We start from the raw sequence: 27531 nt of genomic DNA on the forward strand, positions 1-27531 counted from the left end.
TTGTTTGAGGAAGGGATAGATACTAGATATGTCGGTATCGGGATGGGATGGGTGGATTTCTCATTAAGATGTTGGGGTTGGTTTGGAAGTTAAGGGAGAAGGGATTTTCTTGTTGGACTAGGAAGCTGGAGTAACTTCTGAGTATATTTTGAGGAGGTGATCAAATTTTGTGGGAATGATGGACGTATGTTTTGGGGTTGTTGGTTTTGGGGGATGAGTGGTCGTGGGTGGTTGGTTGTTTAAGTTAATGGAGGATTTAGTTGGGAGATTGATAAAATTGTGGGTAAAGTATGTTAAAGAGTGGTAGAGGGTGTGGTTAAGTTCTGTTTGCATTTGTATTGAAAGTTTTGTAGAAATTAGAGTTAAGTTTGATTCAAGCTCCACTAAAATTTTATTGAAATTCCACTTAATTGCTATTCAAGTACTACTCAAGTTCTAGTCAAATTCCACTCAAGTTCCACTGAAATTATACTCAAGTTGCACTCCATTTCTACTTAAATCTTCTCAAGTGTTACTCAATTTCTATTCAAGTTCTACTCAAGTTCTAGTCAAATTCCACTCAAGTTCCACTGAAATTATACTCAAGTTGCATTCCATTTCTACTTAAATCTTCTGAAGTGTTACTCAATTTCTATTCAAGTTCTACTCAAGTTCTAGTCGAATTCCACTCAAGTTCCACTGAAATTATACTCAAGTTGCACTCCGTTTCTACTTAAATCTTCTCAAGTGTTACTCAACTTCTATTCAAGTTTCACTCGAAAATAGATTCCAGAACCACTCAAGTTCTACTCAAGTTTCATTCAAATTCCACTCAAGTTCCACTTAAATTCTATTCAAGTTCCAATCAAATTCCATTTATTAAATTTTCACTCAAGTAGTACCGAAGCTTCACTCAACTTTCACCCTACTTCTACTCAATTCTAACTCAACTTTCCCTTAAAATCTACTCAACTTTGACTCCATTCAAGTCCCAACTCAATTTCCACTGAAATTCCATTCTAATCTTCCCATAATTCGATACAACTTCAATCAAATACCCAAATCCAACTGCAATTCTGCGAATCAATGTACCCAAAGACTTACCCAGGTGATACCCACTAACCTACTCCAAATTCTATTCATCTACACTACCAAATTCCAACAAACCCACTGTGCTTCCACGCATATCTAGAAGACCAACATTTACCTATGAAACGTTTCAACAGAAACCCTACCCCAAACCGAAATAAGCTACTCCACCTATCTCCACAGTCCTAAATTACGTAGAATACACTTTTTCCTTCTTTCTCGTCACCATCATCACTCCCTTATCCTCTCCTTTCCCTATACGTTACACGAACTTCGCTTCCCTTCGAGAGACGCGGCTCGGCCTCTACATCTTCCGCTAATAGACCCGGCCCTATTTATAGGGACACTTATTTAGAGGCTCACACGGAATATTTAACGTTGCCAGTTACAGCTGTCTAGCGAAATTCGAGGCTTCCTTCGATCTTTCTCTCGTCAAACCTCGAAATAAGTGGATAGGCTGCTAACTTGTAGCACCAGACAAACGCCTGACAAATAACCACTCACAGTCTATTTGTCTACCAACGGACATCATCCAATATTTTTACCCCTCCTTCAAATATATTACCGAGCACGAAAATCCAACAGACACTTATTCTTAAATTCACACCCCACCTTAATCATAGGGGATGAACCAACCCCCCAGGATAGAATATTGCAACTCCATAAATAATCTTAACTCCACAGAATTCATATATTTGGCAACTGAAGTATGATTTAGAAGAGAATCTACATTCTCCATTTTCAGTTCTATAAATTATGAAATAGGCTGAGAGGGTGGGAGCAAAATAAATTTTATTTCGGGCGATGAGAAACATTAGTGATAAATCTACTCTGGGAACTCAGTGATAATAAATTCTACACTCGTTTTTATTTTCAACAATTACTACGTACCTACCCCTAAAGCTTCGGACCACCCTTTGTGGAGGCACCTGTATAAAATTCGATCATACCTGCAGCCCTAGACGGTAAAGAGGTCCATCCATGCCCGACTGTAATATTTTCCACGGTCGACACGCTTGTACCGCCGTTTCGATCTCGTTTCGAGCCCCCTCGCGAGAATTCGAAGGCGATAGGTCGGGGGTGGGTTCCTCCTCGAAGGTGAGACTAGTTTCGTTCCGCTGTAAACACCATTTCGAGGGAAAAAGGGAATCGCAGGAAAGAGTGGTTCTCTGGGGGTGTTGGATTCCATTTCCTCGCCCCTCGGAACGGTCATCCGAACATTGCACCCTCTTGAATAGCTTTCCCGTGTTCCGTTTGTTCCTGGTTCCGTCTCTGCCTCGCCCCGCGGCCACAGCTTTTTCGGACCCGGATTGGCTTCCCCCGTTCCTCGCCACGAAGCGCTCCAACTTTACGATTGCGGTGTTGAGTGCCTGGGAAAGTGGCTGAACAAAAGTAGAGAGCAAAAAGACCACCCACGCAACCTTGAATTGGTGCGATCGTTGCCGATATGATAGAAACATAGTCACGTACTGAATTTGCGATGAACGTATGATTTAGGGACCATGTTTTTTTGTAAAAGCTTCGATATCTATTCCGCAATTGGTTTAATCAAGTGCAAATGTAGTGGAATCGATTCGCCGTTCAAAAATACACAGAAAATGTAGAATAAATTTTTTTCGTACGACCCCCTGATTTTGAGAAAATTCAGTTCAAAGTCGTAGTATAAAGCGTCTGTTAAAATAGCTGCGCTCGAGCAAGGAGTTTTCGAGCCGATTATCTCGAAAACGAAGCCTCGGGTGGAAAAATGTCATTCGAAATTTTCGACGCGTTTTTTAATGGAGATTTATATCCACTGGTTAGTTTTATCCAGACTCCAAACCTCCGCCCTGTAGAGCCTTGAATCTTTGGCCCGAAGGTTCGAGAATATCGTCTTTTAACAATGAATGACGTCAGTGTTTCCATTGGTAGATTTCTTCGATACATCTTCGCGCTCCGTCAATTCAGCCGTTTCCCTAAATTATTCAAGACCAAACACAAGCTCGCGATACGAGAACGAATGTTTCGTAAACATCGGCGAACATTAAATCGTCGGGAGCTCCGTAAATTTTTCACGCCCCGACAGTTAGACCTCCATACACGTCTTCAGACACAATGATTCAGTATCAAACAGTTTAAATCGTTGGCTGGAAATGCTGTTCCCCAAACGTAAATTTTGAAATTCACCAAAGAAAGGAATGTTGAATGAAAAATCACTGGAATAAATCTTGTTTCGAGTGTATTGTTAATAAATTAATGGGCTCGTCCCGTAAATAAAATAAATACAAAAATTCCGCTATCAGTCGTCACAAAATTGTTAAAAATAATTCCGATCAATTTTCCTTGTTGCGCCTTATAATTTGGCGTTACTCCGACATATTTCAGCCCCAAATAATCCTGAAATGTGTGCGCGGTCTGAGCGCAGGAGGGAAATTAATAAGGGAGCATATGTTGCCCTCTTGCACGTTGCCTGCGCGTGCGCGAGTCCCTCGTATCTCCCGTTATCATACTCAGGATGAAAGATCCGCTCTACGGTCGTATTTTTACGACGAGCTACGACCAAGTTATTGCAGTTCGAAATACTTAGATTTAAACTGAGTCTCGTGACCCGCAAGCTTCCGTGCCCCGTTTGTCGTGCAAACACGCGTCGGCACAATTCGCCAAATTAGCTTTCCTCGGATGGAAAAGTGTGTACGCCATTATCGGAATGATAAGTGTTTGGTAAATTATTCGCCGGCAAGATTAAATTGGGCCAAATGTTGCCTGCAAAGCAGATTGCTAAATGGAACAAACCGGGGTATATTACGATGTATTAGAGATAGTGTGCTGAGACTTTGGAGTCTTATAGAGGACGATAAAATGAACATTTTTTCTTAGCACCATTTTGGCATAGCGCGTCTTACAACAAAATGGCAACCCTTTGAACATGGAGTCGCCCTCGTCATTTTGAAAGGCCTGTAACTTCGTCATATGACGTTCTATGACAAAATGGTATTAAGAGAAAATGTGTATTTTATCGAGCTCTACAATATCCTAAATTTGTAGCACGAAATTCTGAAGCAGTTTCATGGTATGATTATTATAATGATAAATGTGGTGATGGCCGTTTTTATGACGAAGACCATTTGAATGTTCTGGTACTTTAATTTACCAGTATATTAGTGTACCACTCACTCAGATACCACCCCGACCGGACACGTTAGTAAATCATTAGCGTATCGCACGTCATTTGCTGACAATAAATTAGTTTGATGTCCTTGAACCTGCGTCCTTAATAAATCACGGACGCCACTGGGGCCAACGCAGGTAATTAAAAACTAATCCAGATGCGAATTAATCTCCCAGGTGAAATTTGATAAGCCATGATTTGCCACTTAACTGTCGACGGGCACGCGACAATAAAATGGCTTCCGTTCCGTCGTTCCCATGTCTCGTGTATTTTCACGTTTGATGGAATAGTGTTATTAGTGGTTCTATTTTTTATAATCGTAATAATACTCTCATTTGTACTTGGAAAGAGAGTCCACATTGATTAACATTAAAAACGCTACGAAAAACACGCGACAAATAAATGCGGGGACTCATTAAGCGTAATATTTTCCTAATTAAAAAAATGTTCATTAACCCCATGCGAAATTATTTAGGTGAGTGTATGCGTCGGATGTGTACAGGCTCTTATCGCAACCTATATTCCCGATTTTCCGATAATTTCGAACGGGAATCATTAAAGCGTGTAAAACTTTGTAAATCCCCTCGCCCTCTGTCACGGAAATAAAATCCCAAGAATTTCTAATACCAACCTGCGCGCGTGGCAATCAGCGCGATACAGAAACAGCATTTTTCCCGAGAGAATGCAAAAATTTCAATACGTCGATGGATTTTTTCTTTTTTTTTTTACATATTCTCACATTTAATAAATCGCGGGTTTGTGAAATCGCGAGGGAAATTGGTTCGTAGATTGGTTGGCGTTAAAAAAAAATTTGTAGCCGACAACGACCGAGAATAAATATTTTTAGAATGATGCGAAATTGCTGCGATTTATTATTTTTTTTTTCGTTCAATTTTCAGTTGCATTCGCCGCGATAACCGTTATTAATAAATCTAGGAGCGTGTGCAAACACAATGGCAGCGCGTGTACACGCGCGCAAAAGGCGAATCCTGTAAATACGTCGATAAATTAAAAGCGAGGTGAATAAGCTTGCAACGATATTACGGAACGTTGGACGCGAAACCGAAATGCAGCCGCGACCTTTTCGCGCTTCTTCTGACTCCGTTCCAAATTCGAGGCGTTCTGGCATTCGGTGCAGGTTGTTTCTCAAATTTTTCCGTACACCGACCGAGAGGTTGGAAATTTATCGCGGAACGAAACAAAACAGTGATTCGAAACAATTAGAGCACACAAATCATAATATCAGTGGGAAAGAGAATGAAAAAGGCCGTTTCTTTGGCGAGACTTTCGAATTCTTGGCAAAACGATCAAGCAGACTGGTTTGGAATTGTAAAATACAGAAAAACTGTGGGACAAGTTTTTCTCACACGACGATTAGTTTCATGGAAAATTGGCATTGAACGTTGGCAAGTCGCACGACCCAAACATTCTATACGGTGGCGCTCCCAAGCGGCCGTCCGCGCGAACTAAGTTTAGAAAGAATACGTACGTAAGGCATGAGCCATGGATCAGAAGCTTTCCGTAAAATTAAGTACTTCCTCATCCAACGAATTTCGATTTCTGGCGCAGAAATTAAATTCCACTGAAAATGCAGCAGAATTTATAACGAGCCCGTCCATAAATAACATCAGATAATGGCGATCAACTTGCTGGTAAAACAACAGTGTTTTAATGAATGAAAGTTTACTGAAACACATACAGAAAAAGAATTGGCAGGAGTTAAGTTTCACGTTGGAAATCGATAATTCTGTTCGAAAGGAGGGGTCGGTAGAAACTTCGTCGCGAAGTTTCAGTCCATGCTCAGCGCTCCTCGATCGAGCGCCGCTAAACGGTGGCGAAAGGAACCCTGGGGGAATCAGCGTCGCCGGAAGAATTAGTGGACTTCTCTGGGACAGCCCGTGGCAAAGAGGGAACTAAAGAAACGACCGATCCGTTCCAGCGAATCGCGTTCGTTGTACTTGCAAATTGGTCGAAATTAGCATTGCAAAGGGAAATGGGAACAGCGACGCCTCGGAGCTCAGGCTTTTCGGCCTCGTCAGCCCGGAAAACTTCGAGGTTCGAACTAACTCGGCAATTTCACGATGCTTTCGCGCCTCCCACTCCTAGAGCACACACAGCTCCCCTGCTGTGCAATGTTTCACTCTGACACCTGGACTAACGAGGTTAATAAAGCGTCAAATTTGTTGGCGAATGGTAAATGTTCGGTCTTGTAATTTCTTCGAATACCGCTGGGGTTGTATTACCTGTTGTAACTCGACCATTGCAGTGCGAGTTATGGTACTGGGTTTAATTTTCGTTTTGGGGACATTCCGAAAGGTTAGGATATTTCTTTGCGTGCATTGTTATGGGTGTTTTAAGTAGCTGAGTTTCCACGTGAAAAGTATGCAGTTTTGTCCAATATTTCTTGCAGGAGATCTTACAAAGGCACAGCATTTAATCCTCCGAAGTGACAGCAATTTCCTAAAGTACATACTTCCGAAAATATTGCAATTTATAGAGTGGACGCCTCGCGTGGAGCCACGACCACTGACTTCTAACCTCCCTACTGGCCCTTTGAGAACGGAAACTCCACGATAATAACTGCGAACCTTGTGTCCCTCTGAAGTTCGCGATAGACCGGTTAATAGCCCTTTAAATCGGGAGCAGGATGCTATTTGCATGGCAAACAGAAGTGCGGCGTTCCTCCGTGAAAGTAGAAGATACTTTAAAAAGATACGGGCCGAGCCACAAAGTAGAGCAACCTATTTTTTTTTAATTACAATTTCTGACGTTTTGGGTTTAAAAAAATAATTTCGTAGGTTTCGAGTAACAAATTCTGCGCCAGATTTTCACCATCTGGGATCCAAGTTTCTCCCAAGTTTCCAGCATCTCATTTCGAAGAACATAAGGGCAAACTTTGAGCGAGCATCCCCCAAAACGTAGTTTTTTTTCGCACAGCATCCCCGTTGTGTCGCGTTCTTAAGGGACAAAGGTTATAATTCACGGGAGAAGAAGAAGGTTTCCCGCCACTTTCATTCACGGAAACGGCTTCTCTTCAGAAAATCTTGCCTCTCTCGACTTTTATGTTCCTCACAAGTTTCAATGCTTTATTGCCCTCCCCCACACCAAAAAGGAACAAGGCTTTGTGCTTTCGCTCATAAAACATTTGCCTCTGGGACCAAAACAGGCGGACAAAAGGGGAACTAAGGGATACATTTACAGAAGTTTTCTTACTTCGTGACGTAACCTCTTTAGTCACTCCCACGAACGAAGAAGATTAAAAAAGAAGTGGCAAGCAATTGGCATTCTTCAAGCCCAGTAATAAGCTTCGAAGTTATCACTGTCGATTCTCCGTCGTTCTCTTTAATTTATTTTCTCCGCGGAAACGAGGAAAGAGGTTATGTCTCGATATGAGAAAACTTCTGCGAACATGTCCCTTATCCCCCCCTCTATCTGCCTGTTCTGTTCGCAGATGCGAATTGTGAGCAAATTAGTGAAGAAGCGAAGTTTATATTGCAAACTTTAAAGGGTACAAGTTTCGTCAATATCGATTTCTCTGACTACACAAATAAGTCCATCAGTTATTTTGAGATGCCCTGTGTGTGTGTGTGTGCAGTATGGGTGCAGCTCTCAGGCTCCACGGAGTCTGTGGTTCCCCGACGACATCCTGGCGCCAGATTCGAGTTGCAATTAGACTTTCCACTAGGATAAAGCGATTTCAATAAATGTCACAGGAGCTGCGAGCGAAAAGCGACGATTTTTAACCGGGGCGACCATGCTGGGACATAATCGAGTTTGAAGAAGAAAAGGGACATCGCCTGGGGTGCAACGAAGTTGAAGACGAACGATCTTTGAAAGGACCATAGCTGAGCGACGTTTAATTCAGCCTTCCTTCCCCTTATTCCACCTCATCAAGAAACTATTTAGTTTAAAGTCCTCGGAGGTCCACGGAAAGAAGTATCGATTCCTCCGCAACGTCTCGCCAAAAGAAAAGTTGCCTGAATCCCGGGACACCGATAATGGAGTGGTGTGACACGGAAGAGATGGAAATCCCCTGAAGAATTCGACGTTCTATTAACGTCCCCATTGTCCACCGTTTTCTGCCAAGTTCGCCGGCAAGTTTGCGGTGCAACGTGTAAAGGGGTACCGCGAATTCTTCGATTCGATCGGCGCTTTTATTGATTTCGTGGTTCATTATTTATAATGTCGAACCTTTTACGCAACGGTACCGATCGGGCGCAGAGACTCGCTCGGAGGCATATAAAAATAGCAAAGAAAAATAATCCCCCGGCAGTGGGCATTAAATTCGCTTCCACTGTCAGGGCTGTCCGGCGAGCTCGCCCCTCTCGAAACGCGATTTTTCGCCGATTTTCCGGCGGCGCTACACGCCCGCTCCAATTTGATCAGCGAAACTTTTGCCCCCCCAGACTCTAAACAAATTTGCGTGGCTACGAGCCGGAAACAATCACCAATCCTCTTATTCTGCCCAGTCCTTTCTGTCTCTATTTGCGGGCCTACAACCTCGTTACACCATCCACAGCCTCAAATTTCGAGCGCTCGTCTCTATTCAGCCAATGTACAGTCACTCGACTACGTATCCACCCTGTACGTAACATACTTTGATATGTTTAATGGGTGTGGAAGTTGGGATTGTTGATTCTGATTAAGATCAAAATATACTTCGGTTGAAAGGTTATGGATTAGAGTTTATTTGGGGAATTAGGTGATTAAGTTAGGAATTAGTAATTTCGCTAGGTAATTAATTTAGGAAGTAGTAATTTCTCTAGCTGACTAATTTAAGTAATATTAATTCTAATAGTTAACTATTTCAAGCAGTGCTAATTTGCATCGTTGGGTAATTCAAGTGGTACCAATTTTAATAATTAACTGATTCAAGTACTACCAATTTCAATGCGTTGGAATGGCTGCCAACTTAGTATCTTTTTATGCTAGTTTCGCGTGATTATAGTGAAAGCGGTATAACTCATTCAAAGGACTCGTTTTTCATCGACTGATCGAGGAAGCACGGTCGACGTTCTCGCCTCGCCGATCAACGCGAAGGAATCCTATCCTTCGAGTCACTTTTGGCACGGATAGGTTGGCATTACACGCGGCAACGAGGCGGCGAAGGTCGCCATTACAGGGCCGACTGACAGCGTAAAATTAACTATGATCCCCCAACAGCCTCATCACCCTTCCATCTTCTTATACATTTTTTAAATAACATTAAGAATTCCATTACCATCTGCAATCTTGTTAACACGAATCCTCTTGAATTGGAAAATTGTTTCGAACAACAAAAGTAGCTGGTGTGTTTTTGTTAATTGCAGAGTGAATATTGTTCGACTTAAAACTAGATATGGAACTTTAGATAATTTACCAACGACGGAAAAAAATTGTTCCAGAAAAGGAACAATTTGGTATTTGGGGGAATTTTCTGGCCCTCTGGTGTGCTGTGACGAACTATTGGATGTTCTAAATTCAACAAATTCCTATTTAGTGGCAATCGCGTGTCATTGGACCGACGCAACGAATTTTCCAGGATTTTCAGGTAATTGTAGGGGATGGGGGATGAAACAGCCTTGTTCCGCGAGTGAATCGGTAACTGCACGTCGAACGCAATTTTCGATAATATGTTTACCTTCGTTTATTTTCAACTTTCATAAAATTATCGACTGCTGTTGCCTGGGCAACTAGCATTCGTAATTTCCACCCGACACACGCTATAACTTTCTAGCTTGAAACTGCTACCGCCAGCCAGTCGCCAGAATTTACAAAATATTAATGCTGCACGGTCACTTAATAAGCGAAGTACAAAATTGTTTAATTAAACATAAATTGGACAAGTTGATGTGAGTTGAAATCAGTTTGGTAGAGGTAAAGGGAGTAAAAATGTATATTGAAATTCAGTGGAAATTAGCAAGGTATAATGCAGACCTAACCTACAACCGACCAGACTCGACGAGAATTAAATCTCTCTATTCCCGTGAGTTCAGTCTGTTAGAGGTTTCCCTGGTTATACGCAAATATGGCGGGGATCCAATCTATTTCTTTTTTTTTCCATGCTTCAACCGTGTTCCCTGGAACAGCCGAAAACTAGTTTTCCGGCTGGAGAACTTCCCAGCGATTTGTTTTGCTTGTCTCCCGATTAAATTGCGAAACCATTGAGATGAGAGAAGGCAGTTCCAGGATTTAATTGTTTATTCCTTCGGGAGTTATGATTTCAGCTCGTCGTCTTTTTATTATAAGCTGAGGGAAGTTTGAGAGTGGTCGTAGAGGCGCAGGAAAGATTGCAAAATAATTTTGATATGCAATTTATATCTTCCGTCGAATTATATTTTAGAATATTTATGGGGCGGTGGGAGTTATTTAGGGAAAAGACTGTTTTATTTAATTAACTTTACTAAAAATTACTACTTACTATAATTAAACAAAGTTTGAATACCATAAAGCCACTTTTCCACGTGGGGGGTTACCCTAATTTCTGTTTCACGTTTCACACGTGGGAACGTGGCTTAATAGTAAAGCTTGAAACAATTAATCACCTAACTCCCACTTTTAGAAAAAAAAATTAATTTCTTCTCATACCTCTATCGACATAACCCTAAAAAATTAATGTCGGGCAAGAGTCGACTCCGTCCGAAATTGAATAGAAAATCACTTTCAAAAGTGGGGGTGAAGCTTAACGACGGCGGAGCCTAATGGCGCTCGCGTGAAATTAATTATACCCCGCATATCACGTATCAGACCTGCGATCAATTCATAAAGGCAGTTCCAGCAGGTTCATTATCGAGGTTGAGCGGTTACTGTCTTCATCCTTTCTAGTTGTAATTGCGCTTGGAGTTGTGGTAGAATTATGCAACGACACGTGGCGCCTCTAGCCCGATGAATATACTTGACACGTTATACAAGTGGTCACGTAAATATTTGCTACACAACGTTCCAGAAAACTCAACAAAAAACATGCGGAAACAAAAATTTAAGAAATTTGTAAAAAAAAAATACAGAAAAACTGAAGATTAATACATTAAGCCCAGTTCCCACCACAGAAATTTATCCATTCCCAATTATTTCAACACCAAAAAGGAGGAGAAATAAACAAAAGGGAGGGGAAAAATTGTAAAACTGTGTGCGTGAGAGAGTGGCTAACCGGGGAATTACCGCTGCTCGTAATGAAAATAATTGCAGTTGTCAGGAAAACTCATCGATGGCAGGAGAACGCATCTAGGACACACGGTTGCCTTTCTATTTCGAAAAAGTCGTGTCGGGGATTCCTTGGAGCACCAGCTGGAATCCTGCTGGGAGTAGGAGGGGGGCGAGAGGGGGTTGGGGCAGGTCGAAGAGCCAGATAATTGAGCGAGTGCTCCAATTATTTGGTCGTAGAATGGAATGGCGCCCCGCGAGCTTTTTAATCCGATATTGTAACGCGATTTCCGAACTTTTCGAGGCGCCTTTTTAAAATGCCTCTCGCCCACGGCCTCCCCCGCCCGCCGCCGCTGACTAATGAATTAGGTTATGTCGGTTGAAAAGAGCGGGCTTTTTGAAGGAGCAACGTGAACGCTATTGAATAGAGCCACTCGCGTGGAGTGGAACGCAAAAGTGTAGCGTGATTTTATATAGCAGAGTCTGTAGAATTATTATGACTATTTAATTACCGAGCAAGGTGAATAATGGTGCTTTTGCGGTGGTATTTTTGAAAAGGAAACACGTTTTGGAAAGCTCCGTTTGTCGTTCTTGTTTATTATACATTCCTGTGGCTTCGGTGTGTAATTTATCATTGCATTACATTCTGTTATTTGAAATACTGGAATTGTTTTTAGGTTATGTTCCATACACATATCCAATTTCATCAGCGACTTGTTGTTCTGATTTTAATTCAGTAGTAAAGTAGAGAATCAAGGGAGGAATTGTGCAGGGTAGCAATAATTAATTTAGGAAAAGAGCATAGCATGTTGAACCAGTTAGCAATTAATGGGAAACGCCAACCCCTAGAAAGGGACGTGTTTATGAAAACGAGGGAGTGGCACGAATCGCTGGAAATTTAGAAAAAGTCGTCGATACGAACTTGTGCATGCGTGTGTAGGTCGCTTTGTACAGGAAAAATGGAAAAATTGTTCGCATGACTCGATGGGTGACCTAGTTACCTCTATCGACATCAAAGTGGAAGCAAAATCCGAGAACTGTTCACAGAGTTGGGAAAAATTCATCCGTTTGGGAAAAATCCGTCCTTGCATTCGTGGTATCTTACTTTATGTAGCTCGTAGAATATAGTTGATATGTATTCAAAGGATAGTCAAGCTTCATAACCTACAAACATGCCTGTTATTCAAAGATAAATGTGTTTTTTTAGCATTATTGGTTGTTCAGCTCTAATTCTTCGGATTTTATTCAGAACATATGGTGGTCAAAGTATAGTTAAAAAAATGAGTAACTTGGAAAGCAAATATGTCATATTGGCACCACTGGTTCACACCGGGCAATCCCCTGACACTGCTCAACGCACATAGGAATATTAAGTTCCCTAGATATTAATGAATCATTAAAAAAATCTATAATACATTACATGATGGAAAGTTTGAAAAGCATAAAATTATTATTTAACCATCGACACTTATCTCAAAATGTTGCTCAACCCCCAAAAGTAGATTTCCAAAATTCTAATTTCAAAATAGCCGGTGAGGCCAGCCAAAAGTGTGCCGAAGTTCCAGCGACGTCCAGCACCTTTCATAAAATGAAAAGCCCCTCAACTTCGTTCCCCGAAACTGTTCGCCGAAGGCGAGGAAAGTGCCCGTAATTCCTTTTCCCGAGGGGGTAGAAGAAAGTCTTGGATGGTGCGCGTAATTACGTGAAATGGCTTATCGCAATTTGCACAGCTCTTTATGAAGCGTATCCGCGGGACGGTTGGATCACCAAGAGTAATCGTCGTCCATGCTCCCCCGCGTGTAGCCCCCTTACCACCGTTCAATTACTTAAAAAGGCCCTTCGCAGGAGTTATCGGCCCACGACGCCCAGGTACAGCTTAACATCGCCTATTTTTCCGCTCTCTTTCTCTCCTTTCGCGAGGCTATAATAATTGCATCATTTGCTCGGCCCTGCCGCGCGGAGAATGAGCTTTTAAAGGAAATTAACAGGGCTTCAGCAACGCCAAGAATCCTATTAATCCGCCGAGATTCGAGGTGCACGGGTGCAACTGGCGATAGTAGCCGGGGATTCCGTTTTAAACTTGTTTAATCCCGACGAACTTCATAAAGACGAAAGAAATTCGTGCGCGTGTGTCGTGCACAGTGGTCGTTAAAAGAAAGTTTGAAAGTCATATTTTTTTATGTTGGTGTCACTGGTCTGTTCTCGGAAGCACCCTAACCTATAAAATATTTGTTACCCTTCAAAGATTAAACTTCCATTTGACCACCACTGTCGTCTCTAGTTGCATCTGGGGTATTCTGGGGTTTTCTTATGGGGATTTTGGGGTTTGGGTTTATGAAGTGGGGTGCCATTTTTTTCTGAATAATTTTTCGGGTATTTTCTCTGAGAGATTTATGAGATTTAATGGGAATCTGAATTTAGGGAAATTCTAGGTTGGATTTAGTTCCGTCATGGCTCCCACGTACGATGTATCTAGATAAGTGATATTCCAATTTGATTCTCGTTCACGAGAGGGATCTCAGAATGCTATCTCGACTGATTGATCGATTCCCATATAAGGCTGCGCGTTTTCTCGCAAGCTTAATGGGGCGCAAGCTTCCCTCGGGATTGCGTGAGTAGTTATAATGGGAGGTCTATCGGAAATTGATGAGCACGTAATATTAATATTTGTTTGACGAAGTATGTGGATCACTAAAATACAGAGTGACGATGGACTGCCATAAAGTAGAATAAAATATAACAATATACAAAGCCGTGTGATGGGGACACTGAGATAGAGATAGAATATAAGAATTTGTTAATTTAGAGAGAGGGGTGGGAAATTACAAAAATTCAAATTAAAAAGTATTTGAAATAAATCCATCTGCATAGAAGATCCTTTACTGCTCGAAGAAAGGACCCCCCGTGTGCAGCAAAACTAGCAATTGAAAGAGTCCAGCTGAATTTACCACCCCCACCCTCACTGAAACCCCTTTCAAATAAGATTTAAATCACCGTGGACGATTTGCATGCCGTCGGGGTCGTTGAATCGCGGAAATAACGGGACGTTTCCTTCTTTATTCAGCCGTTGAATAAGTCGTTTACCCTGTGAGCAGAGTATACACGCTCCTCTCGCAGAGGAACAAACGTAGCCTTAACCAAGCTGAAATGGCTCCCATTAATAATTCATGAGAGCAGTCCCGGCGCAACAATTATTTAAATAAATTCAGGATCATCTCCAAGCTGGTAAACGCCGATAAAAATGAAAAGAGGCACGGGTACCATTTACCAAAGCGAGCTCCGCGAACAAGGATAAGCCAAAAGCCATTCAGAACTCAATCCCAAACAATCCCCTACCGTCACCCTCCGTCACAAAAGCGCAGATATCAAAGAACACGATACAAATATCTCGAAACTTAAACCCATTACAGTACCCGGCGCTGCACAAAACTCCCGGCAACTCCCCACATTCCCTCCAACCCCCTGGTAATAAACCCGAAACTTCCCAAGACCGTTTCAACCGCCAAAAGAAATCTCCCCAGTGGCTGTACCAAGATCCTCTAACAACGACTCCTTTATTGCAGGCAATGAATCATCGTCGATCCATGGGAAGCTATTAGGCGCCGCTAGCCTCCAGCCTCAGCCCCGGTTGCATCCCCCTCACCTCGTCTGTTGGAGGCTGGAAGGTTCACACGACTAGCAGCAGGGAGCCAAACGGTAGGGGCGGCGGACGGGAAGTGACGGGGTGGCGAGCGTGCCAAGAAGATGCGGCTGCTCGCGTGGCCTGGCAGCGTGACTCGCGACCGGATGGTAAAGGATGAATTGGCGGGCAGCGATGTTGGCTCACGCGCACCGGAGACAAGTGGCAGCAGCAGGGGCAGCAGCAACGTCGACGGCGGCTACGCTACCGGGCTACGTGTGGTCAGTGCCGACGGAGGCAGGGTGGAACGCCATAGGGACACCATCGGCTGGGCATGTACGTCATCTACCCGGCGGACGAGCTGCTGCGTATCTATGAGAACCCAGGCCATGGTCTCAGCACTGTGTTGACTGGCGAGCGCCGTTCGAGCTGTCAGATCGCCGTGATCACCGTCACTGGGAAGAGCAACAGCGCCAACGCCGCCGAGGAGGGCCGCAGGAGGCGACGGGAGAGGAGGGGAGATTGGGGTCAGGCGCGCAGGAAGAGGGGGGCCGCCAAGCGCAACGACACTAGGAGTCACGAGGCCGCGAAGGACAGCCGTCCCGCGGATCACACCACGACTATGATAAACAGCCGCGGCGCCGGCGAGGATCCCGCCAATCCTCTCAAGGATCTCACACAGCCGGGGCTCAACGAGCAACTCAAACAGCACAATGCGAGCGCGCTCAAGCTCGTGCAGACTGGTGAGTTCGACGTTCCTTTCTTCTTTTTTGTCTTTAGGGTCGTTTGGTGAGGCTTCAGGGTGCCTGGTGTGTTGCAGAGTGTGTGAGGGTTTGTTTGGATTTGGAGAATTTGGGAGATGTCTTCATTGGGTGGGTCTGAAAGGTGGTCTGGGAGGTTTTTAGTCTTGGGACAGTCTGTTGTTGAGTTACTGTACTGGGATATTCTACTGGGAACCCTATACTGAGGATTTTCTACAGCAGTCCACTACTACTGTCTGTCCATTCACTACTAAAGGCTTCCAGTCCTTTTATTATTAGACTACTCTTCTCTTCTCTCGTTCTCTCTGTTGTTGTGGTTCTCTGTTGGGATTCTGTTATGTTAGGAGGGTTGGGTTTCTTTAGTAGAGGCTTTATCTGCTGGGCCCAACTGGAATCTTCTCTCTGTAGGAGGGGAGTAGTCCTTTTATATGAGTCTTCCTGACTGGGGTCTCCTGTGTATAGGAATTTTACTTGCAATTGGTTTATCCACATCCCACTTTTGGGATTTTGGTATTGGGTTCCTTAAATGGAATCTTCTCTACCTCGATGAAGCCATCCATTTTTCTTCTATTAGAGGTATTTTTCTATAGGGATTCTGTAGAGGTTCTCTTGTTGAGATATATATATGCGGGAGCCACAGAAAAAACGGACCTCGGGCGGTGGGACTCGAACCCACGATCTTCGGAGTCGCAGCTAGCGAGCCTGCGCCTTAACCAGCTGCGCCAACGCCGATCCTCCGATGTCTCTGTACTCCGAGCCGATCTTATGTCTATGAAGGTTCCCGATCCTGTGGAGAACTCTAAACGTCTACTTGATATACCTAGACAGATTATTATTTCCGTCCAAGTACTTTTTAAAAGCCAATTTAAATTCTTTAACTGGAAGAAAAGAATAAACAAGGATCTCCGTTATTATTTCTGAGAACATTCTTAGAACCTCGCTTGGTGTCCCAGAATCCGATTATTTTAAGTGAATTTATCATGCCCGGGGACCTGGAAGGAGCTGTCATTTTCCCCGGAACAGCATTCGAAAAGCGACGGTACCCAGCAGGGCATCTAAACTTATAATTCACAGTGCATTCTGAGATGTCAAATGTTCATTACCGTGACAGAAAACAACGTCAGGGAATATTTACCCAATATCGCAGCTGATGCATAATGTATACCGCAAATCTGGCTCAAGGATGAGATATATAGAGTACCAGAAGTCATCCTGGCCCTTGCGCGCCCCTGAACTTTAGTTCACAACGTTGCAAGGGCTGCCCTTTAGTAGAGGCTTGAATAACACCCCAAGACCCTCCAATACAGGATTCGTGCCAAGGATCGGTGTGCGAAACACGGTGTTTGCCACTCGCGCCTATTCCTACATCTCAATTTTAAATCAGGGAACAGGAGTGCCTTCAAACTGTTCCATTAGGTGTTCAACTTCACAGCCAGGGCCCCACGGCTGCAGAAATTCGATAGCTCCAGCCCGCCCTTTCAGAAGTGCCAACACATGGCAGCCAGCTTTCGTGGCATTAAAAGAGACACAATGCGGGCTTTCCCGGATCACGTATTCACCCATCGCCGACACGCACAATGCAAGAATGCGTCTTCTTCGCCCAGCCGTTCGAGAACTTCGTCGCGTAGAATATTAGGTTCTGCTGTTGCGCTCGTGACACGAAATATATTCGCAGCGCAACTCGCCAGCACGATTTTACCGTGCTTTCGTATTCACCCAACGGGATATAATTTTAAAAGGGAACTATCTTTTGCGACTCCAGATCCTTCGAACCAGTAATAACATTCCTTGTTTTACCCTTCGTATGTTGTTGTTTTGAAATGGAAAATATCGAATATAAAAAAAAAATATAAAAAAGCAATAAATCATTGAAGAGAATGTTTGATTTCCTCAACCGAAAACATTGAAATCTACTTTACCATCAGGAAAACTACGGATGGTTGCTAATGAAAGTTAAATATAAACGGGCGATAAAATTTTACGCACTTTTAAAATGTGTTAAAGGGTTGAAACACATTGGGGCAGAAAAAATCAATAAAATGCTTCATACTATGTAACTCGTCAACTTAAAATACCAACTTTCTTTTTTTAAAAAAGGGAAGAGCTTTTTTCAAAATAAGAGCTTCGATTGGAAGAGCTTTGCAAGAATTTTTACCATTTTTACCATTTTTACCATTTTTACCATTTTTACCATTTTTACCATTTTTACCATTTTTACCATTTTTACCATTTTTACCATTTTTACCATTTTTACCATTTTTACCATTTTTACCTTTTTTTACCATTTTTACCATTTTGATTATTTTGAAATGGTGGGAAACTGATCCCCCAGCACAAACTTCTCCATGCCACCCACATTCTCCAAAGTGCATAGGAGAAGCACCCTTTGGTTACATAGTAAAATTCATCCGCAAACATTTAATTATTATATCTCGTTGCACAGAAGCGGGTAACATGATTACACGTGGCACGATCAAAGGTCCCGCGGGTGCACGGGCGTTGCATGCTCCTTTCGTGTTTAAAGGCTGTTCCCCCCCTATTTAGTAGTTGGCGAAGTTGTTCGTTTAGGGCCCCCGGGTTGTTTATTATGCCACTGGCGGTAGAAGGTGTAACGCGCCGAAGATTCTGCATAATGTGCATTTAGGTTCCGTGCCCAGAGGCAGTAAGTCACTCGATGGCTGCCTCAAACAAGCCACTTAAGAGTCTGATTGCTTGCCTGTGACGTAGACAAGCCCCTGGAGACAGATCATTCCCCTGCTGTCGGTTAATGATTCCTTTCCCCTTCAATTTTTCCTCTGGGAGCAGGTTTGAATATGATTACTTGAAGATTTCAGGTGGATTTGATCACAGAGCGGGTGGAGCGATGGCTCAAGCGTGGCTTTACTCGGAAGTAAGGGTAACTCTAACTGGCACGAGATAAGGATATGTCGTTGGCCTTATTTCTGTTCGTTAGTCGTAAAAAGTTAGAAGGGGCTGATGAATTGTAGGGGTAGTAAATGGGGAAAAGTTTGTTTCTTGATGTAATATTGAATATGTTTGAATCTGGAGGGAAGGGGGTTAAAGAAATACAGTGGGAAGTTAAAGAGGGAGTACCAGAGATAACTTAGATTATTTAATGAAGACGTTCCAGAGAGAAAGACTGTTTTAAATGGAAGTGAGAACGTTTGGCACTGGTTTCCCTCGGAGGATCTATCAAAAGGATGGACCATGATCTCCTACCCTTTTATGTTGATCTCTTGGTATATGACAGTCTTATCCGAGATGTTGTAAACGATAAATCCGAGAGAAACGAGGTAGGAGACCATAAGAATGCGGCAATGGCGGGATAAAATCGTAGAAATCACGTTGGCATAGAAACTGTTGCTATAATAAAAGCTATTCAGAGTTCGCGGGTCTCGCGGCCCCTCCACTAGACACTAGACACAGGGAAAATTTATATCAAGTGGTGTATGTTGGTAATAAAACTGGAGAGTAATACAAACTGATCTTCGATGAGAGATATGGGCGTGTTAAACGACGTCTACCTCGCTTTGGTAGCTGAAGCAGTTTAACTGGAGAAATGCACTGGACCTCAAGTTTGCACGGTTCTGAATCGACGGATTTTTGAATCTCTGCATTTTTAAGTTCTCAAGTTTTTGAGATTTCAACTTTTTGAATTCGTATATTTTCTTAACCCTATATTTTCAATTTTCAAAATTTCGAACGCACATGTTTGCAAATTTTTACATTTTTGAACACCCTTATTTTCAAATCTTCGAATCCCCATACTTCAAGTTGACAAATTTTCGAATCCATATATTTTCAAATCCCTAAACTTTTGGATTCCCAAGTTTCCAAATTTTCATATTTTTTGAATCCCTATTTTTTTATTCCCAAATTTTTAAATCTCCGCCCTTTGAAATTCTCATGTTTTTGAATCTCTAATTTTTAGGATTCCCAAATTTTGAAATCTCCAAGCTTCGAAATCCCCAAATTTCTAAATTTTAATATTTTTGAATCCCGTTATTTTTTGGATTCCCAAATGTTTAAATTTCCATCCTTTGAAATTCTCATGTTTTTGAATCTCCAATTTTTAGGATTCCCAAATTTTCAAATCTCCAAGTTTCGAAATCTCCCAATTTCTAAATTTTCATATTTTTGAATCCCTAATTTTTTGGATTCCCAAATTTCTAAATTTTAATGTTTGTGAATCCCTAATATTTTGGATTCCCAAATTTCTAAATTTTAATATTTTTGAATCCCTAATTTTTTGGATTCCCAAATTTCTAAATTTTAATATTTTTGAACCCCTAATTTTTTGGATTCCCGAATTTTTAAATTGCCATGCTCTGAAATCCCCAAAGTTCCAAATTCTCATATTATTGAATCCCTAATTTCTTGGATTCCCAAATTTTTTAATCTCCAAACTTTGAAATCCCCAAAGTTCCAAATTCTCATACTTTCGAATCCCTAATTTTTTGGATTCCAAAATTTCCAGATTCTCAATTTATGAAATTCCCAAATTTTGAAATCCTTAACGCCCCAAATCTCCAAAATCTCACTAAAATCTTTCATCAAAACTTCCCCAAACAGTAGCAATCTCTACCATTCTCGCCTTCCACAAAAAGCAACGACTATCCCACATATTCTCTTTCATCAAAGGAAACAGAGAACAAAGTATCTCGACACAGAAATGCATCTCCCCACACAAGAAGGAGTGGAGGAAAAACGAATTCGTAGGAACAGAAGCGTGCACGCACCGTGTGGTGGATAAAATAACCGGCCGCGATGACATAATTGTAAATTACTGCCCCATAAAACGCGTACACGTGCTTTGCGAAACGCGCAACTGAATGGAGGAGCGGCTCCCCCCTTTATAATTGCGTTGCCAGTGTTGGAGCATCTTAAGCGACAGTCTTTATTGTCTCCTTTTATTTCCATTCTTTCTTCTTTTAACCGCGCAACAGTACAGAACGAGCACAGACGAGACTAGAATTATTATCTCAACTACCTTTCAGAAAGCATTAAAATTTGTAAGAATAGGTTAATCAAATTTTCTGTTTTCTTGGCGGATGAGGGAGAGGAAAATTTGCGTCCATAAAAATTCGCGAAAGCACAATTTACCCAGCCCAGACGCTTTATCAGCTTGGAAGTTTCTTGTTTGCAAACTTCCTGAGCCGAAGTTTCCTTCATGATTCGAAAAAGTTACAAAAGGGGGAGGAAATGTCAGTTTGGCTGTTTTTATGGAAATTTTTTTTTTTTTTTTTAAATCTTTTTGGGTAAATGGGGGAGGGTTGAATTTATGCTAAGGGTGTACTTGAATTTTTTGAATCTTTGAAAGGTGAATTTTATTTTGAAAATATTTTTATGTGACGATGAATTGTCATCTTTAAATATTATTTTCATAATTTTTATAATACGAATTCAGTTGTGGATTAGTTTATAATTAATCATAGTCGATTTCAAATGGTGAATAAATTTCTACAATTTTCAAAACCAAGGATTTCAGAAACAGCTGCATTTTCATTCAATAAAATGAATCTACTTTTATCGATTAAAGAGTAATCGATCGACCCTCTCTCGACCACAGTAATTTATTAATCATGTAACTTGACCTAAAAGATCGCAATTATATTAATCGCTTAATTCCACCTAAAGCGGACCAGCGATGCTTACAAATCAGTTGCCCATGATTAAATACTCCAATTCCATTAATTACTTAATTCCACCTAAAGCTGTGCCATCAAATAAACCACAGCCACCGCAACCCCCGGCCCCTTGCTTGAATAAACAACCAAACTTGACTAGAAAAACCACCACCACTAATTAAACCCACCAACTATAAAATCACTAAATTTCTAATTACCACAACAACATTTCCACACTACCCCCTCGCGACAAAATGAAACAGAATCCCCCAAAAATAAATAAATACCCTCCGAAACCAAAGCTCAACATTTCTAACCCCCCATTACCTAAACTCCCAAAAACAATTTCCCAAAGAAGCATTCCAATCACCAGAAAATTAAAAGCAACGTACACTTCACACCCCCTTTCCTGAAAGTCCATTTCAAAACCATTAACCCCCAACCAAGCAATTACAGTAACCCCATTCAACAAGTAACTCCTCCATCAACCCTCCAACAACCGCCCCCCGCCCGTTCTTTGCTATTAACAGAAGAAACTACAAAGAGCAAAAGATCCCTTTAAACCGAGCACCCTGGGATATTAATTCTTGCGTTAAATCGCGCGCCGGGGAAGCGATGAATTCATTATTCATCGGGTGACCAGGAAAGAGGGACCCACTCACCCTACCCTCTCACCTAGCAGGGGTGCTAGGTGTATCGAACTCTTTCGCACAAAACACCCGATCTTCCGTTCCGGGGGGTGCGGAGGGGCGAGACTTTTTTTGCCACGGAAAGGTTCCGGGGTGGTAGCATTTTTCACGGTACGGCTGTTTCCTTTGAGCCCAATCACAGGGTCGAGAAAGATGGCGGGGGAGGGCGAGGGGCGAAGATTAATTATATCGGGGTAGGAATAGGGGTTGCTGGTTCTATTACGAAGTCCTTCTGTCATCGGTCTCTGTCGGTCGCGATTTTATCAGCCGCTTGTCTTCTATCCTCGAAAACGTCGATCCTCTTGTGCGAGCTGATTAACCCTTGTCGCTACAACGCCTCGAATCGATCTCCCCATCGATTCGGGAGGGAGAGTAATATATTCGCAAATTTTCGAGGGTTGGTTTCTGGACAGGATCGAGTGAAACTGTAAAAAATTTCTATCGGTTATGAAAGTACAGTAACTTTTTGACTATTCATTTGAGATTCGCGAAATTGGAGGGGGTGGAAAAAATTTTGGATTCTAGTTGAAGGTTTAAGAACAATAGACTGAAACTTCACAGAATGGTGTGGAGCAATGTTTAGCAAGCAGTAACGGGAAAATTGGTCGCAAGGGCCATTTTCTCATGCTTACCTTGCTGGTGTAAAACTGGGGTGGGAAGGGTGGAGGCAAATAATAATCCAATTACTTTTTAATAGCTCGGTAAGCAGACTTCCTTATAGCGGAAACGTTATTTCACCTCGCCCTCCGTGATTTGCAAAGGGAGATTTGCAAATTCACCGCGCAGCGATTTGGAAGGAAGATGTAAGAAGGGGTGGAGGAGGCGACATGCATATTTATCGAATCACGCTTGCAAATATTCAGTAAATATTGACGTCGTTTGCTCTATCAGCTGCGAAACTGTTCGCCACTCCTTTTTCTTATTTCCTGGGGGACGAAATTTACAAATTTATGAGGCGTGCTGGTGGAACAGGGGTGGAAGAGGTAGGTACTGCTCCCCCCACCTATAAGAATTTCTGTGAACTTATTATTCAAATTTAGCGGTGAGTAATGACAGATGGAAGTATAATCGATATTAACGAAACATATTTATGGCAGGCACCCTTTGCGATTAATTGAAAATTAATTCTAAAAAGCAAGAAATATAATAATGGAAATCAGGTACAGCGATTATCAATTTTGGTAATAAATTAGAATTTTTATCTATTAGAAAGAAGAATAATGAATTAAAAAATTTAGTAGGACGTACTTCCTCCCTAAAATTCGATAATAAATAATTTCAGTAGCTCTACTAAAAAATATTTAAATTTCAAATCATTTGTATTCATCCTCCAAAATTTCACCCAATTTTGCAAGTTGCAATGCAGGGTGATGTGTTATCCATTCCACAAGTGCTTCAACCTCGTATATTACTCTACCAACAACAATCTAATCTCTGGAACATAATTTCCTTTTCTTCACTTTTACGACCGCAGAAGCTTCAGTGAACCTTTTGAAAAGGAGCTAGCAATTTTCTTCCTCATTTAAGCTCCACCGTATGAAAGGATTCAGCCAGTATTTTTTGAAGCTCTTTCTAAAGCTTCTTTCTTGCTGACCTGCTCAACCGAGGTGTATTCTTGTAGTATTCATTTTTTCCTGAAGAATGGAACATATTCTTTATGTTAAGCTTGTTTTCCTGGTCTGACCAGAGCTTAGAGTCCCAGTTTATGATTGAATGACGTTAAAGGAAGCCATTTCGCGAGCAACGCATTAACCAAATCGCATTACGTTCGATATGTTGACATTGCAAAATTAATTATTTGTCTGGTTGCGATGCGTGGGCTGGGTTGGCCAATTTCTGCTATTGTCGCAACTGTTCGATGGTAGTACGGCTATTTGTTTAGCGATCGGGTGTTCCGGGATTAAGAGGAACTAATTTGCTGGCTCGCACGTGAAATGGGGTCAAGGGGTGCCTCTTGAAATGGTAAATGGATGTATTTACCAATGTCTGAATTTACCAATTCACAAATGCTCAACGTCTCAAGGCACCAAATTCGTAATCTCTCAAATTATCATGTCTCTAAACTTTCAAACGCCCAAATTCTCAAGCCCTCGAATTCTCTAGTCTCCGAATACTGAAATCCCCAAATTTCCAAGTCCTCAAATTATCAAGTCCTCAACTTTTCAATTTCCCAAATTTTCAAGTCCTCAAATTTTAAATATCACGAATTCTCAAGTCCTCAACTTTTCAATTTCCCAAATTATCAAGTCCCCGAATTCTCAAGTCCTCAACTTTTCAATTTCCCAAATGCTCAAGTCCTCAACTTTTCAATTTCCCAAATTATCAAGTCCTCAAATTTTAAATATCACAAATTCTCAAGTCCTCAACTTTTCAATTTCCCAAATTATCAAGTCCCCGAATTCTCAAGTCCTCAACTTTTCAAATCCCCGAATTCTCAAGTCCTCGACTTTTCAATTTCCCAAATTCTCAAGTCCTCCAATTTTTAATTTCCCAAATTTTCAAGTCCCCGAATTCTCAAGTCTTCAACTTTTCAATTTCCCAAATTCTCAAGTCCTCAAATTTTTTAATTTCCCAAATTATCAAGTCCCCGAATTCTCAAGTCCTCAACTTTTCAAATCCCCGAATTCTCAAGTCCTCGACTTTTCAATTTCCCAAATTCTCAAGTCCTCCAATTTTTAATTTCCCAAATTTTCAAGTCCCCGAATTCTCAAGTCTTCAACTTTTCAATTTCCCAAATTCTCAAGTCCTCAAATTTTTTAATTTCCCAAATTTTCAAGTCCTCAAATTTTTAATTTCCCAAATTTTCAAGTCCTCAACTTTTCGGGTCACCAAATTCGCAAGTCCTCAAATTTTTAATTTACCAAAATCTTAAGTCATCAACTTTTCGAGTCACCAAATTCGCAAGTCCTACAATTTTTAATTTTCCAAATTCGCAAGTCCTCAAATTTGTAATTTCCCAAATTCTCAAATCATCAACTTTTCAAGTCCCAAAATTCTCAAGTCTTCTCATGCCCCAAATTTTCAAATACGCAAATTCGCCCACAATCAAGTCCCTAACAATACCACCAAACAATTAAGATCAAAATTTTCCCACACCGGCAACAATAATATTTCGTTAAACTCTAAACGATCGCGCAGAATTACAGAAAGCCATCGAAGGGAAGGGGGGAGGGGTGGGTGAACTGTGCCATAATTATTCGCAATAAAAATGACGTGTCGCAGGGTGTCCCGGTGACACAAATACGCGTCACGCGAGCGTCAGTCCATTTTCCTCGAGCGGTTAGCGTTATTGCATTCTCTTTTGTTTCGTGCGTCGCGACGATTTTTATTTTCTCGCTCGATGACGCATGTCCGACCGTTAGCTGATTGCTTTCGAGCGAAACAATTTGCAGGGTCGATGGTTTCGCCGACCGAAATGGTCGAATTTCCCGCGTTTCGCGATAGGAGAAGCATTCAGCGACCGTAAAAATAATGGCGGCCCCAGGGCCCGGTTGTAAACTACAAATATTTGAATTCCGCGCAAACAAAACAACGCAGCCATCTAGTAAATCAATTCCACTCCCAGTTTTACATCCCTTTATTCAAAATTCTGGCTAAATTCATTTAAAATAAAGTCAATCACTATCGCCACAAAATTGAAACATAAAACGGAATGCCAGAAACTATAATTATTCCGCAATTAATCAACACCAATTAATTACTCTACTCCTAATACCTCCGAGCACCTTAAATACCATCTTCCTTAATACTCCGCAACCATCTAAGAAACGGCCCCCTAAGTCTTCTACAACCTAACCCCAAAAAGTTCATCATCAGCGGCTCTCAACTCCGCCTAACCTCGACGAGCCATTCAACCTTTCGATAGAAGCTGCGTCCAGTTCAGCAGCGTCTGGAATGGGACAGGCAGTGCCAAATTTCTCTCCCGAAGGCTGGGACAACAGCCGGGCAGCGAGTGCGCGCCGTCGGAGGCAGGGTGCTTCCACGAGGAAGCGAATTCTCCTCGGAGCGTTTCGCAAGATTACATTCAAGACCTCGTTACCGCGGTATAAATAGAGCCTTCCTCCTGGCGTGGATTCAGTTTAACAGCCGCGGAGTAGCGGGTGTACCGGGCCCAAACAATCTTCTGGCTGTCATGTGTGGTGACCTGGATGCTTATTCAGATCATTGGCGCCAGGTTGTTGCTTTCATCGGCCGCGCCAGTACTGTACCTATTCCATCGCTCTTCCGTCCTTCGAGCCACTCTGCTGAGGAAACTATCGAGTTTAACGTCGCATCAGAAATGATCTGAGAGGTTCTCGGTGTAGAAACAGCTTCTAGTGCTTTCTAGGGAATTTTTCTGCTAGGGACTTGGAAGTGGGCTCCATCTTTGTAGAATTTGGGTAACTGATTATCAATTGGTGGGTTTCCAACTGGTTTAGGTTAGGTTTAGCATTGTGGAATGTTTGTTTGTACGTCTGACTTGTAGGTTTTGGGGTTTCCAGTTTCGGATTTGAAGATTATGTTTGTTTTTTTTATTCAGGGGAGATAATTTGCATTAGTATTGATTCAAGTTAGAGGCAAAAATGGTAGGGATGTGGTTGTGCTGATTTTAATGCAGGTGGTGGGATATTTTACTGGCCATGCGAGATGATTATTATCCCCAGGTAATGGGTAATAGAATTTCATGGGAGCCAGAGCTGCATGCATATAGAACTCCTTTATGGCCGCTATGAAAGCTTCAAAATTTGAAGATCATCTGCGATGGGTTATTTCTGGATTACTGAAGAGATACTGTGGTAATAATAGTGCCAGAAACTATTGTCAGTGCTGACTAAATAACCCAGCTTTAATCCAAATTTAATGCCATCCAGTGACCTAGTAAACCTAGTGCATCAACGAGGCGTATTTTACACTAATGTGGACGTAAATTCTGAACCCAACGATCATCTATTTAAATGGACCAAGAGGATACTGAAGAAAAGGCAAGGAGTATCCATTTCAAATTCAAAAGCCGAGCTTCAAGGCTGACGTGCATCACCCCTGAATGACTAGTTCTACATTTTTAATCCCCACGCCCCACCAAAGCTGAGGAAAGGAGTAAGAAGGGGTCAAGCAGCGAGTCAACGGGGTCAGAGGGCAAAAGACATCGTCAAACAGTACCTACTGGAGTCCCTCATTCCCTTGAATAGGCCAAGGAGAAGCCAAAAGGACACCTTCAGTGTTAATACCCACCCTGAAATCCTAAACTTTTGAGATGGCAGCTTCGTCCATGTCGCTTAAATTAACGTGGAGGCGAAGATGGTCTCAAGACGGAAGTGAAAGCTATCTATATGAGCTTTCTTCAAGTCGTTCGAACGGAACCCACCTAGATATTTTGGCTAAGTCTTCCAAACACATGTGGGGGTAAAGACACAGTGTCAAACCAGGAGGGGAACCCCTCTGTAAGCATTAGACCTACAAAGAATCTTCAGCTGCGTCTATTAAACCGAAGTACACTCTGGCAAACACTCTCAGACCCAGA

The 27531-nt window shown here is 42.0% G+C and overlaps 1 protein-coding gene across 3 annotated transcripts in view; it reads left to right on the top strand.

The window, feature by feature from the left end:
- Positions 1-27531, top strand: part of Stacl (SH3 and cysteine-rich domain-containing protein) — a 70590-nt gene that overhangs the window by 1258 nt on the left and 41801 nt on the right. For all 3 annotated transcript variants that reach the window (XM_076828064.1, XM_076828066.1, XM_076828065.1), the window contains exon 2: positions 14899-15697. In XM_076828064.1, coding sequence (XP_076684179.1) covers positions 15289-15697 — 409 coding nt within the window. In that variant the 5' untranslated portion in view covers positions 14899-15288. The remainder of the gene's footprint in view (positions 1-14898; positions 15698-27531) is intronic.

This window comes from Andrena cerasifolii, chromosome 15 (assembly GCF_050908995.1).
Source record: "Andrena cerasifolii isolate SP2316 chromosome 15, iyAndCera1_principal, whole genome shotgun sequence".
NCBI lineage: Eukaryota > Metazoa > Arthropoda > Insecta > Hymenoptera > Andrenidae > Andrena > Andrena cerasifolii.